The following is a 13110-nucleotide window of genomic DNA, read 5'->3' on the forward strand; positions in this document are numbered from 1 at the left end:
CACTTTGTAGCCTCCTTACATCCTCTTTATAATTTACTTTCCTACCTATCCTTGTGTCGTCAGCAAATTTAGCAACCATTCCTTTGGCCCCTTCATCCAAGTCATTTATATAAATTATAAGAAGTTGAGGCCCCAGCAATGATTCCTGCAGCACACCACTCATCACATCCTGTCAACCAGAAAAAGACCCATTTATGCCAACTCTCTGCTTCCTGTGGGCTAGCCAATCTTCTATGAATGCCAATGTTACCCCCTACACCATGAGCTTTTCTTTTCTGCAAAAACCTTTGATATGGCACTTTATAAAATGCCTTCTGGAAATCTAAGTATAGTACTTCCACCGGTTCCCCTTTTTCCACAGCACATGTGACTCCTTCAAAGAACTCCAATAAATTGGTTAAAGATGATTTTCCTTTTACAAAACCATGTTGACTCTGCCTGATTGCCTTGAATTTTTCTGCGTGCCCTGGCATAACATCTTTAATAATAGCTTCTAACATTTTCCCTAGATGTTCGGCTAACGGGCCTATAGATTCCTGCTTTCTGTCTCCCTTTTTGAATAAAGGAGTTATATTTGCTATTTTCCAATCTAATGAAACCTTCCCCAAATCTAGGGAATATTGGAAAATTAAAACCAGTGCATCAACTATCTCACTAGCCACTTCTTTCAAGACCTTAGGGTAAAGTCCATCTGGACCTGGGAATTTGTCATCCCACAGCCCCAACAATTTGCTCAATACCACTTGCCTTGTGATTGTAATTTTCCCGAGTTCCTCCCTTGCTTTCATTTCCTGATTTACAACTATTTCCGGGATGTTAATTGTTTCCTCTATAGTGAAGGTCAAAGCAAAATACCTGTTTAGTTCATCTGCCATCTCCCTACTTTCCATTATCAATTCCCCAGATGCACTCTCTATAGGACCAATGCGCACTTTGTTAACTCTTTTCTTGTTTAAATATCTATAGAAACTCTTACTATGCATCTTTATGTTACCATCTAGCTTTCTTTCATACGCTAATTTTTCCCTCTTTGTTAATCTTTTTGTCATTTTTTGCTGTTGTATATATTTTTACAATATTCTGACCTGGCACCCTTCTTTGCGTAATTATATGTTATTTTCTTTAAGCTTGATGTTGTTGTTAACTTTTTCAGCCATGGATGGTGGGCCCAGCCCTTGAAATTTTTCTTTCTCATTGGAATGTATTTATTCTGTGTATTTGAAATATCATTTTAAATATCTGCCATTGAACCTCTGTTGACATATCCCATGGCCTTATTTGCCAGTTCACTTTAGCTAGCTCTGCTTTCATGCCCTTATAATTGCCCTTATTTAAGTTTAAAATACTAGTCTTGGACACACACAATTCTCCCTCAAAATGAATGCTAAATTCAATTATATGATTGCTGCTACCTAGGAGTACCTTCACTATGAGGTTATCAATTAATCCTATTTTGTTGCTCAATACCAGGTCTAGTATAGCCTGCTCTTTGGTTGGCTGCAGAATTTGCTGTTCTAAAAAACTATCCACAAAACATTCTAAGAATTCATCATCTACACTTCCTTTGCCCATCTGATTTTTCCAGTCTATACGTAGATTAAAATCCCCCATGATTATTGCCGTACCTTTCTGGCAAGATCCCATTATCTCTTCTTTTATACTCAGTCCTATCATGTAGTTACACTTAGGGGGCCTGTACACCACTCCCATAAGTGATGTCTTGCCTTTATCATTCCTTACCTCAACCCAAACTGCTTCTACATCCTGGTTTTCTGAGCTTAGGTCCCCCCTCTCTAATGTGCTAAAATATCATTAATTAAAAGAGCCACCCCTCCATCTTTTCCTAACTGCCTATCCTTCCTAAATGTCATGTACCCTTCATTACTCAGGTCCCAATCTATAGTATCCTGTAGCCATGTCTCTGTAATGGCTATCAAATCGTACTTATTTATTTCTATTTGTGCTATCAGTTCCCTTGCCCTATCACTCCTGTTGTCAATCAATTTTTGCTGGCTTTCTATCTCCCAATAGTTTGAATTCAAGATCCTCATCTATATTTACAAATCATCTCCCTACTATGTAATGCCTTCTGTAGCCCTACATGCTTCCAACTCTTGACTTCCTTTGCATAGGTCCTAACTTCAGCCATCTTGGGTACACACTCTGGAATCTTCTCACTAATTCTTTGCATCTAGACTAGTAATCCAGAGGCTCAAGCTAATACTCTGGAGACAGGGGTTCAAATGCCACTACGGCAGCTATTGGAGCTTAATTACAATTCAGAAATCTGGAATTAAAATCTAGTCTAATGGTGACCATAAAACCATTGCCAATTGTTGTAAAAAAAAACCATCTGGTTCGCTAATGTCCTTCAGGGAAGGAAATCTGTTGTCCTTACCTGGTCTGTCTACCTGTGACTCCAGACCCACTGCAATGTGGTTGACTCTTCAATGCCCTCTGAAATGGCCTAGCAAGTCACTCAGTTGTATCAAACCACTATGAAGACTAAAGATGAAACCGGACAGACCACATGGCATTGACCTAGCACTGGAAATGACAATGGCACCTGGCCCTGAAAAGTCCTCGTTACTAATATCTGGGGGCTAGTGTCAAAATTGGGAGAACTGTCTCACAGACTAGCCAAGTAACAGCCTGACATAGTCATACTCACAGAATCATACCTTACAGATAATGTTCCAGACATCACCATCACCATCCCTGGGTATGTCCTGTACTAAGCACAGGACATAGCAGAGGTGGCAGCATAGTGGTATACAGTTGGGAGGGAGTTGCTCTGGGAGTCCTCAACATCAACTCCGGACCCCATGAAGTCTCATGGCATCAGGTCAAAAATGGGCTAGGAAACCTGCTGGTTACCACATACTGCCTCCCCCATCCTTTTAGATGATGAATCAGTGCTCCTCCATGTTGAATACCATTTGGAGGAATACCATTGTGGATAACGAGGGCACAGAATGTACTCTGTGTGGGGGACTATCAATGTCCATCACCAAGAATGGCTTGGTAGCACCCCTATTGACTGGGCTGGCTGAGTCCTAAAGAACATAGCTGCTAGACTGAGTCTGCAGCAGGTGGAGAGGGAACGAATGAGAGGGAGAAACATACTTGAACTCATCCTCACCAGTAAACCTGTTGCAGTTTCATCTGTCCATGATAGTATTGGTAGGAGTGACCACCGCACAGTTGTTGTAGAGACATAGTCAGTCTTCACATTGAGGGTACCTCACATTGTGTTGTGTGGCACTACCGCCATGCTAAATTGGATAGATTTTGTAAATACCTAGCAACTCAAGACTGGACAAACGTGAGGGACCGTGGGCCATCAGCAGCAGCAGAACTGTACTCGAACACAATCTGTAACTTCATGGCCCGGCATATCCCCCACTCTACCATTACCATCAAGCCAGGGGATCAACCCTAGTTCAATGAAGAGTGCAGGAGGGCATGCCAGGAGCAGCACCAGGCATACCCAAAAATGAGGTGTCAGCCTGGTGAAGCTACAGCGCAGCACTCCTTCTGTGCCAAACTGTGGAAGAAGCAAGTGATAGACAGGGCTGAGCAATTTCACAACCAACGGATCAGATCTAAGCTCTGCAGCCCTGTGACGTCCAGTCATGAATGTTGGTGATAATTAAACAACTAACAGGAAGAGGGGGCTCCACAAATATCTCAATCCTCAATGGGGAGTCAAGCACATCAATGCAAAAGACAAGGCTGGAACATTTTCAGCCATCTTCAGCCAAAAGTGCTGAGTGGATGATCCATCTTGGCCTCCTCCGGAGATCTCAGCATCACAGATGCCAGTATTCATCCACTTCGATTCACTCCACTTGATATCAAGAAATGGTTGAAGGCACTGGATACTGACAATATTCCAGCAATAGCACTGATGACCCAAGCTCCAGAACTAACTGCGCTCCCAGCTAAGTTTTTCCAGTAAAGCTACAACACTGGCATTTACTAGGAATGTGTAAAATTGTCCAGGTATGTCCTGTCCACAAAAAAACACCCTTTTGAATAAAGGAGCTACACTCACTATTTTCCAATATAGTGGGACCTTCCCCGAATCTAGAGAATTTTAGAAAATCAAAATCAAAGCATCAACTATCTCACTAGCCAGTTCTTTTATCACTAGAATGAAGTCCATCAGGACCCAGGGACTTATCAGCCCGCAGCTGCAGCAATTTTCTCAGTACCACTTCTCTGGTGATTGTAAGTTCCTCCATGCCTTCCATTTCCTGATTTACAGCTATTTCTGGGATGTTACTTGTATCCTCTATAGTGAAGACCAATGCAAAATATCAGCTCAATTCATCTGTGATCTCCATTTTTTCTGTTATTAATTCCCCAGACTCACTTTCTAAAGGACCAATGCTCATTTTGTTAAAAACAAAAAAACTGCGGATGCTGGAAATCCAAAACAAAAACAGAATTACCTGGAAAAACTCAGCAGGTCTGGCAGCATCGGCGGAGCAGAAAAGAGTTGACGTTTCGAGTCCTCATGACCCTTCGACAGAAACTCTTAGGCCAGAATTTTCACGTTGGCATGCGAGGGCGGGCCTGGCACGCTGACGCGTAAAATGATGTGCCATGATGTCGGGAGTGCAGATCATTCAGATCTTTCGTCCAGCAGGCATGCACTGGAGGCAGCTGCTCCCCCTCCGAGCTGTCAAAGGCCTGTTAAGGCCATAAGGAAACTAGTTCAGATAATTAACAGGACTGTCCATCCAACCTTAAGGTTGGCATGCAGGCAAAGAGCTCAAGCGGCCTTCACGTTTTTTCAGGAAACTTCATCCACGGGCAGGATGAGGCTTCCTGAAGGTTGAATGAAATCTATAAATATTTTTTTCACAATACATAAACATGTCCCAGCTCATGTGACACTGTCACATGAGGGCACATGTCTAACTAATTTTTACCTTACTTTATTTAAAGATTTCAATATGAACTTAATCTCCCTGATTCAGCTCTGTGCCTCAGGAAGATTTTTACGCTCTTTCACGCGCATGCTCAAAAGAACGCGCAAGGTCCTCCTCCCCCCACCTGCACAGATAATGCCGAGTTACCGGCCATGCGTCACGCTGGGCGGGCCTTAATTGGCCTGCCCACATAAAATGACGGCATGGAGCTGGCCCACCCGCACCCGCTGCCAACCGGCCCGCCCGACATGGGGAAAATTCTCCCCCTACTATCTGATTTTAGATTTCTAGCTAGCTTTCTCTTATATTCTAATTTTCCTTCCTTATCGATCTCTTGGTCATTCTTTGCTGTTTATTATCCTCTGTCCAATCATCTGACATGCCACTCAACTTTGCGCAATTATATGCTTTTTCTTCAAATTTGGTACTATTTTTAGTTTTATTTTATTTAACCACGAATGGCAGGTCCTCCCCTTGGAATTTTTCTTTCTTTTGAAATGTATCTATACTGTATATTCTGAAATACCCCCTTAAATGTCTGCCATTGCATCATTATTGTCCTATCCCTTAACCTAGTTTGCCAGTTCACTTTAGCTAGCTGTGCTTTTATGCCCTCATAATTGTCCTTGTTGAAGTTCAAAGTAGTATTCTTGGACCCACTCTTCTCTCCCTCAAACTGAATGTAAAATTCAATCATATGATCACTTTATGAGGTTATTCATTAATCCTATCCTATTGCACAATATCAGGTCTCGTATAGCCTGATGTCTGGTTGGTGCCAAGAAATATCCTGAAAACATTCTCTGAATTCCTCATCTGGGCTACCTTTGCCCATCTGATTTTCCCTGTCTATATGCAGATTGATTTCCCAAGACCTATTTAGAGTTATTGACTCAGTCAGAGGAGACAACTCTGAGCACACTTCCATACAAAAGCTTGGAGAGAACAAAGAAATGTTAAAAACAACAGGACTTACATCATCTACTTTTCTGTCTTGTATCCCTTCACAAATACTGTCACACAGGCATACACACAACCACAAAAACATCGCAGGCAATATATTTCAAGGAAAATTCTGTTTAAAGATGTCTCTAGCAGCTGACATTCCAACATCTGTTCCTTTTCTATCATTTGAATTTAACAACAACCTGTTCGCAGGTTATGTCAGATATAAAATCATTTCATCTTGGAAACTTTCACTCTCAGAGTGAGATCTTGACTTTGTGCGATGGTGTAAAATAGGGATAAGATGGTAAAATAGATGATAGTGAATCATTAGTCTATTTCATATCTTTCCCAATTTTTATTTCCATTGGAGACTGCCAATTCATTGTCATCTATGTCAAAATCTACTCACCCATGTCTGGACGAGATACATATCCATTTCTAGAATTTTCTAGAATACATGGTCAGTATCTAATTCAGTGCACTCTCCAGTTCTATGAGTTAATGTAGTATAATCATTTGCATGTCTTTCTTGTAACAAGGCAAATCATTTTATGTTTCAGTGGTGTTTTAATGGTGAGTGTGTGACAGTTGGGAATCGTCCAGAAGCTGTGAATGGAGGATGGAACAACTGGAGTTCCTGGTCATATTGTACACGTACATGTGGAGCAGGAGTTCAAGCAGCAGAGAGGCATTGCAGCAATCCAGTGTGAGTATGTGGCATAATTAATTGGGTGACCAAAGTACTAACATTGAATATTATCTCAAACGTTTCACTCGACCAATTTTGGAAAATACAAATTTAATGTCATTAAAAAAATACAATAGGATGTAAATTCGTTTTAGCCTATTTCTTGGCCTGAAGTAGATGGCCAGCTGGGAATGGGCCCTAGAAGCCAGAGGCCCAAGGCTCACCAGAAATTGGGCTTCAGGCCTTATCTGCATGTTTCCATTGAGCGGCAGATGCCACTTAGGTGACCAGGAGCAGATTTGCCAGTTTGACAAGGGTGAATTTGCATTGGATGCCTTTTTGTCCTTGGCTGTCAGATAGATGCTGGGATGGGGGGGGGTTCAGGAGAGTCGGTGGGATCGATCATGGACTTGCAGCAACCACCAGGGGCTGAATCATGTAACAGCTGAAAATAAAATACCAAAACAAGCTTTAACTGTAAAACTTATTAGTGGTCTCCCGCCCTGACCCCAATGAGCTATTGAGAAAAGACATTGCCCACAATATTTGGCTCTTTAATGTTCACTTTTTCGGTGCCAGGAGTGCAACTTTGCCAGCAAAATGGATCAGTGGTTCCTGATGTGAACAAGGGCCAGGATTTTCCAGCCTCGTCACGAGTGGGACCCGCTGCGGGCGAGGCGGCGACCCAGCCACAAGTCCATTGACTCGCGGCGGGACTGGAAGATCGCAGCGGCAGGCAGAAGTGGAAGATCCCACCCAATGTCATTTTGATGAGGGCAGTAGCATCCGCACAGGGAGCACCCGCCAGAACTTTACAGGGTAGGCAGATCATGATATCAATCAGCATATAACAATGATTTGACACCAGTGGTGCCATTTTGGACCAAAACACTCCAACCAATGCCCTTTCTCAGCTTTGTGTCACTGAATATGCATACAGAAACAGGAAGGATCCTCCACCAGTGCTACTTAAAGGGATCATGAACAACTTTTAGGTTAGTTGCTGACTGTTTTATATTCATGAGCTGTTGGTGATGCCTATCCCTAATTTCCCTTTGAGAAAGAGGTGATGAGCCGCCTTCTTGAAACTCTTCAGCCTGTGTAGTGTAGTTAAACCCTCAGCACTGTTGGGGAGGGAATTCCATGATTTTGACTCAGCAATAATGAAGGAACAGCAATAAGGTTCCAAGTCAAAATGGTGTGCAGCTTGGAGGGGAACTTGCAGGTGATGGCGAGGGGGCATTTCATGTAGATGTCGGGGGTCTCTCCTGTTGGCCGGAGAGCCAACAAGAGACTCCCGTTGTTTGCACCAGGAAGGCCCACCAATATTAAGTGCCTCCCAGGGACTTAAGTGGCCACTGGCAGGCCTTCCATAGGATCAAGTACCTGAGGGGCGGAAATTAGAAGTTGGCAGCTCTTTTATTCACCAGCATCACCAGGGAGGTGGAGGCTGCTGCAGGAGCAACAGCCACCAGCAGTCCAGGATCGAGGAATGACCCAGGCCTAAGTCCAGGTGGGAGGGGTTTCACAGGGTGGAGGTCACATGGAAGGGGCTTGTACCGGGGTCAGTAGCAATGTCAGGGGGTGGGTCTCGGCTGCAACCCTCCCCTCATCCCCCGCCAACGCCACCCCGATGCCGTGTTCCTCAATCAGGCACTGAGTGCCTTTGAATAAGAGTCAATGCCAGTGGCGGTGGGATGAGGCCCTTAAGCGATCAGTAATTGGCACGTAAAGGCCTCAATTAATGGTAGGGCAGGAAGTCTGACCAGGGGTCTTCGCTCCTCAGACTTAATTTTGACAGAAGCAGGAAGGTAGCGGGGTGCATGCAAGCCCCCCTGCCTGCAAACAAAAAAGAGACCATAAAATTCTCCCTGATGTTTCCGTGGGCCAACTGCCCTTGTTTCTTGAAACATTATAAGTCACAGTTTGTTAAGTGCTGTCTCAGACGCCTTGGTAAGTAGCTGCAATGGCATTTTTAGATCATAAACACTGATGCTGATTGATTTCTGTTGATTCTTGCTGTGATTGTAGAATTGTTTTATAATTTCTAGAGTTGTTTGAAGCTGCTATAGTCTGCAGGGGCTGATGTGGCACAAGCTGACAGGATTTGTCCTGACTTCAAGGATTCTGCACAGCCACTTGCTCTGCAGTAATTTGCATCCCCCTTGGACTACAGGGAGAATGGGCAGAATGGGAAGATCTGCAAGAAGAAGGGGGAAGAGGAAGGGGAGAAGGAATCACAGCAAGAGGCTATACCCACCCATGATGTTCAGTGAACAATTCTCCTACCTGAACCTCAGCACAGAACAATGGGCAGAAGTTTATAATGTGTGTGTCTTGCGAGAGCCCCGGGTCATCTCTTTTCAGGAAGGCCCACTGCATTAAGTGTCGAGGAGGCACTTAAGTGGGTGATGGACAGACTTCCCTGGGAGCAGACATTTCACCTGCCGACAGCTGCTAGCCAATCAGAGGCTAGCAACTTTTCATTGCCTAGCGGTGTCACCCAGGCGGGGGCGGGGGGTGGCGGGGAGGGGGGGGGGGGGGTGGTGCGGCGTGGTGGGGGGTGGTCTGGGGCCATTGGTGGGGGCCGTGTTGCGGTGACTGCTACCCATAATGCAATCACACGACTTGTCAGATACTGAAGCAGTCTGTGCCCATACGCAACAAGACCTCGACAACATTCATGTTTGTGCTGATAAGTGGCAAGTAACATTTGCACCACACAAATGCCAGGCAATGACTATCTCCAACAACAGAGGATCTAACCATCTTCCCTTGAAACTCAATGGCATTACCATCACTGAATCCCCCACTATCAACATCCTGGGGGTTAGCATTGATCGGATAGGATTTTAGTTATGATGCTAAATTCCAGAAAGTCTGGTGGTGCAGAATAGAACTGGAGCCAATCTTTACACATTTTTACAGGCTTTTGTTTAGATAGATACCCATTAAAAACATGCATCTCCCAACCAAACCACCACCATTTCAATCTGTTCCTGTTTGTCAGAGCTCAAGTGAATTCCCAGTTCATGCCCACTACCTGTATATAATTGGAAACACAATTAAAAGACAATTAACATAGGCTGGCTGACAGGCAACAACAAGGCTACTGGCGAAACCATACGGCTGGGAAGATGAATGCCTGAGAGACAGTAGCAGGTTTGTGCTCCATCAGACCCATTGCCACTCCCACAGGTTAGTGCCTTAGCAACCCTAGTAATCTATTGGAGGACAGATTGTTGGACTGCTGTGCAACACTGCAAGCCCCTTTGAAGGTTGGTATCTGCAGCTATGATCGCCAGACTCTGCGTTTGTATGGCAGCAAGCTGAAGTTGCATGAAAGTAGTCTGAGAACTTGCATGAGAGCAGTATGAGAGCATGTCAGCAAGCTGATCCAGCATGACTTCATTTTAACATCACAGACAGCTTTTGCTTCTGCTGCATGGAAGCTGAGGCATCAGCCATCAGATACTGCATCATAGTTGGGTCCAAAAGGCTGGATGGATTTGGTCATCATTTCCACATTGGAAAGTATGGGCTCTAAACCCTGAGCAAAACCTTGTACCAAGTTATTGTTGGACTCCTCCATGCTCCTTGACATTGACAGCAAGCTTTCTGAAAGGCTTCTAATGCACCAAATATTTCGTAGTGCATTCCCATCAGCATTCTTTTGTAGTTTGTTCCCTCAAATTCCTCATCAGAGTTCTCAGCAGTAGATCTCATATGCAACCTCACCCTGCAGCAAGCTAGCAACTGCACTCTCCTTGTCCCTGGCCCTAGCTGAAGATGAAGATGAAGATTAAACGTTACACCGTGATTCAATGTAAATTTAATAGAATTCTAATCTGAAGATATTATGAACACATCCACGGTTATCTGTAATAAAAGCACAATTTGATTCATTAAATCATTGTAACTCACTGATGCAGTTAGTACTTTGGATGTTGCAAAACCAAAAATAGCAGGTAGTATAACTCACCATGAGCAACACTGTAGGGGATCAGCAAGCATAGTTATAATTGTACATATTTATAATGATAATGTTGCACTGCAGAATTTTTGATATGTTGAATTGCCCTCTCCAACATTGTGACCAACATCACAGGAGATTTGTTAATTTTCAATAAATATTCATGGATACATAAAGTCTTAAAAATCAATGATGACATTGTGTAGAGAAATGTTTTTAACATTTTAAAAGCTAATGTTGGTTAGTTAACAACTGTCTTTTGATAGATGTAGCTCTGAAGGAGATTATGATTTCATTGCAATTTTACAGACAGCATTTCATTAACCAGTGTAATGGTTTCAAGAATGAATCTCCCTATGTTGCTAATGTTATGTACCATTAATTCGGATCAGAGATGTAAGCATAAATTCTTTGACCTGGTGATCCCAGCAGGAAGCTAATTTTTGAAGCAGTGCGTGTTTGAATTGCAAGGTAATTCCTTCATTCCTTCCACTGTTACAACACTGAAGGCACATCAAAATTACTTAATTGGATGTAAAGCATCTTAGAATGCCCTGAGGTTATGAAAGGTGCTATACAAATGCAAGTTTTCCATCCTCCCTCTTTGCTCAAACTGTATATCAGTATAGGGAGTTTTTAACTCTGAAGTACTCTAAAATGTGTGAGCTATATCTTACCTGTCTGGCACTGATGGACAATCATTTTGACAGTACCCTAAATGAAGATGAATTATTAGAGGGTCTACTTGGTTCAGTGATTGTATGGTTACCAATGAGGCAGTGGCGATTGTGGGTTCAAGTACAAGTCAAGTATTTGAGCACTTAAATCTAGAAACACACTTAGCATTGAGGGAGTCTTTTGAATGAGGTAGTCAACTATCAGGCACAGTGGCATAACTCTGAAGAAGGGTCATATGGACTCGAAACATCAACTCTGCTTTTGTCTGCACAGATGCTGTCAGACCTGCTGAGTTTTTCCAGCATTTTCTGTTTTTCTTTCAGTAGCATAGTTGTTGTGTTACTGCACTAGTAATCCAGAGATTATGTTTGAGAGAGATTAGTTCAAATCCCACCACAGCAGCTGGTGAATTTAAATTCAGTTCATTAAATAAATCTGGAATTGAAAAGTTAGTATCAGGAATAGTGATCATATAACTACCAGAATGTTGTAAAGCCCATCTGGTTCACCACTGTCTTTCAGAAAAGGGAATCTGCCACCTTTACCTGCTCTGGTCTATATGTGACTCCAGACCCATTGCAATGTGGTTGAAATAATGTTGTCAGCTACTCAAAAAAACTAACAAAAATTCTAACAAGAATAAAACTGGATAGATAACCCAACATCAACCTTGGCACCAAACAAGACAAGGTCCAGTAGTCCAGCTATCCCTGTAAACCCTTATTAGTAACATATGGGGACTTCTGTCAAAATTGGGAGAGCTGACTCACAGACTATTCAAGCAACAGCTTGACATAGTCATACTCACCGAATCCTACCTTACAACCAATGTCCCAGCCTCCTCCATCATCCCCAATAACTGGACAGATCCACTATAGGTTGCAGTACAGTGATAGTACAGTCAGGAAGGAGTGGCCTTGAACAGCAGCAGAATTGTAATCCATCACAATTTGTAACCTCATGGCCTAGCATATTCCTCAAATGGACTTTAGCAATTGAAGAAGATGGGTCACCCATCACCTTCTGAAGGGAAATTAGGGATGGACAATTTGTCAGCAATGCCCACACACCATGAACGAATAAAAAAAAAACTGAGAACCTCATTGTTGTTCAGCTGAATATAAATCCTATGGCACCCTGAAAAATAGGTAGGAGTATCCCATTTGTCCCTCAACCAGGACCAGCAAAACAGATAACTTACTTATTCATGTCTTGCTGTTTAGTATGCAAACTGGCAGCTGTTAACTATTTATTAAAACAGAGTCTCTAGTTCAGACAGAGTATTTCTTTGGCTGTGAAACACTTCGGAACATCATGAGCATGTTAAAGGTGTTATATAAGTACAAATTACTTCTTCATTAAAATCACTGGATAACACATTTCTGCAACGCAGACTTAATCTGTAATGAGGAGAGAGTTGTTATGAATGCTTCACCTATGGGTTAATATAAGTTACAAAGTTGACAACCGTGTCTTCAAATTCTTTGCTAGGCACTCTAAAGAATGATTTGTAGCCCAAATAATTTTCTGCAATGACAGTAAGATAACGTTACCATCAAAGTGTAGAGCTGTAGAATGTTACTTCACATTTAAATGTCTTTAGAACTGCTATTGTAAATGCCAGTGTTCTACTATTGTCATTTTTCTTTTGTCTAGTCCTAAGTTTGGTGGAAAGTACTGTACTGGAAAACGCAAACGATATCGTGTTTGTAATATCAAGCCATGTCTTCAGGAGACACCTACATTCCGTCAGATGCAGTGCAGCGAGTTTGACACAGTTCTTTACAAAAATGAACTCTATTCTTGGGTTCCAGTACATCATATTGGTATGTGGTTCATTTGCATCAATTTTTTTTACCAAACAGTTCAAACCTGATTGAGAC

At 42.7% G+C, this 13110-nt stretch overlaps 1 protein-coding gene across 1 annotated transcript in view; it reads left to right on the forward strand.

Annotated features, from left to right (window-relative positions):
- The window catches only part of LOC121275808 (A disintegrin and metalloproteinase with thrombospondin motifs 12-like), a 689364-nt gene that overhangs the window by 369099 nt on the left and 307155 nt on the right, over positions 1-13110 (forward strand). The window contains exons 13-14 of the mRNA XM_041183446.1: positions 6449-6594; positions 12884-13053. Coding sequence (XP_041039380.1) covers positions 6449-6594; positions 12884-13053 — 316 coding nt within the window. The remainder of the gene's footprint in view (positions 1-6448; positions 6595-12883; positions 13054-13110) is intronic.

This window comes from Carcharodon carcharias, chromosome 1 (genome assembly GCF_017639515.1).
Source record: "Carcharodon carcharias isolate sCarCar2 chromosome 1, sCarCar2.pri, whole genome shotgun sequence".
Taxonomy (NCBI): domain Eukaryota; kingdom Metazoa; phylum Chordata; class Chondrichthyes; order Lamniformes; family Lamnidae; genus Carcharodon; species Carcharodon carcharias.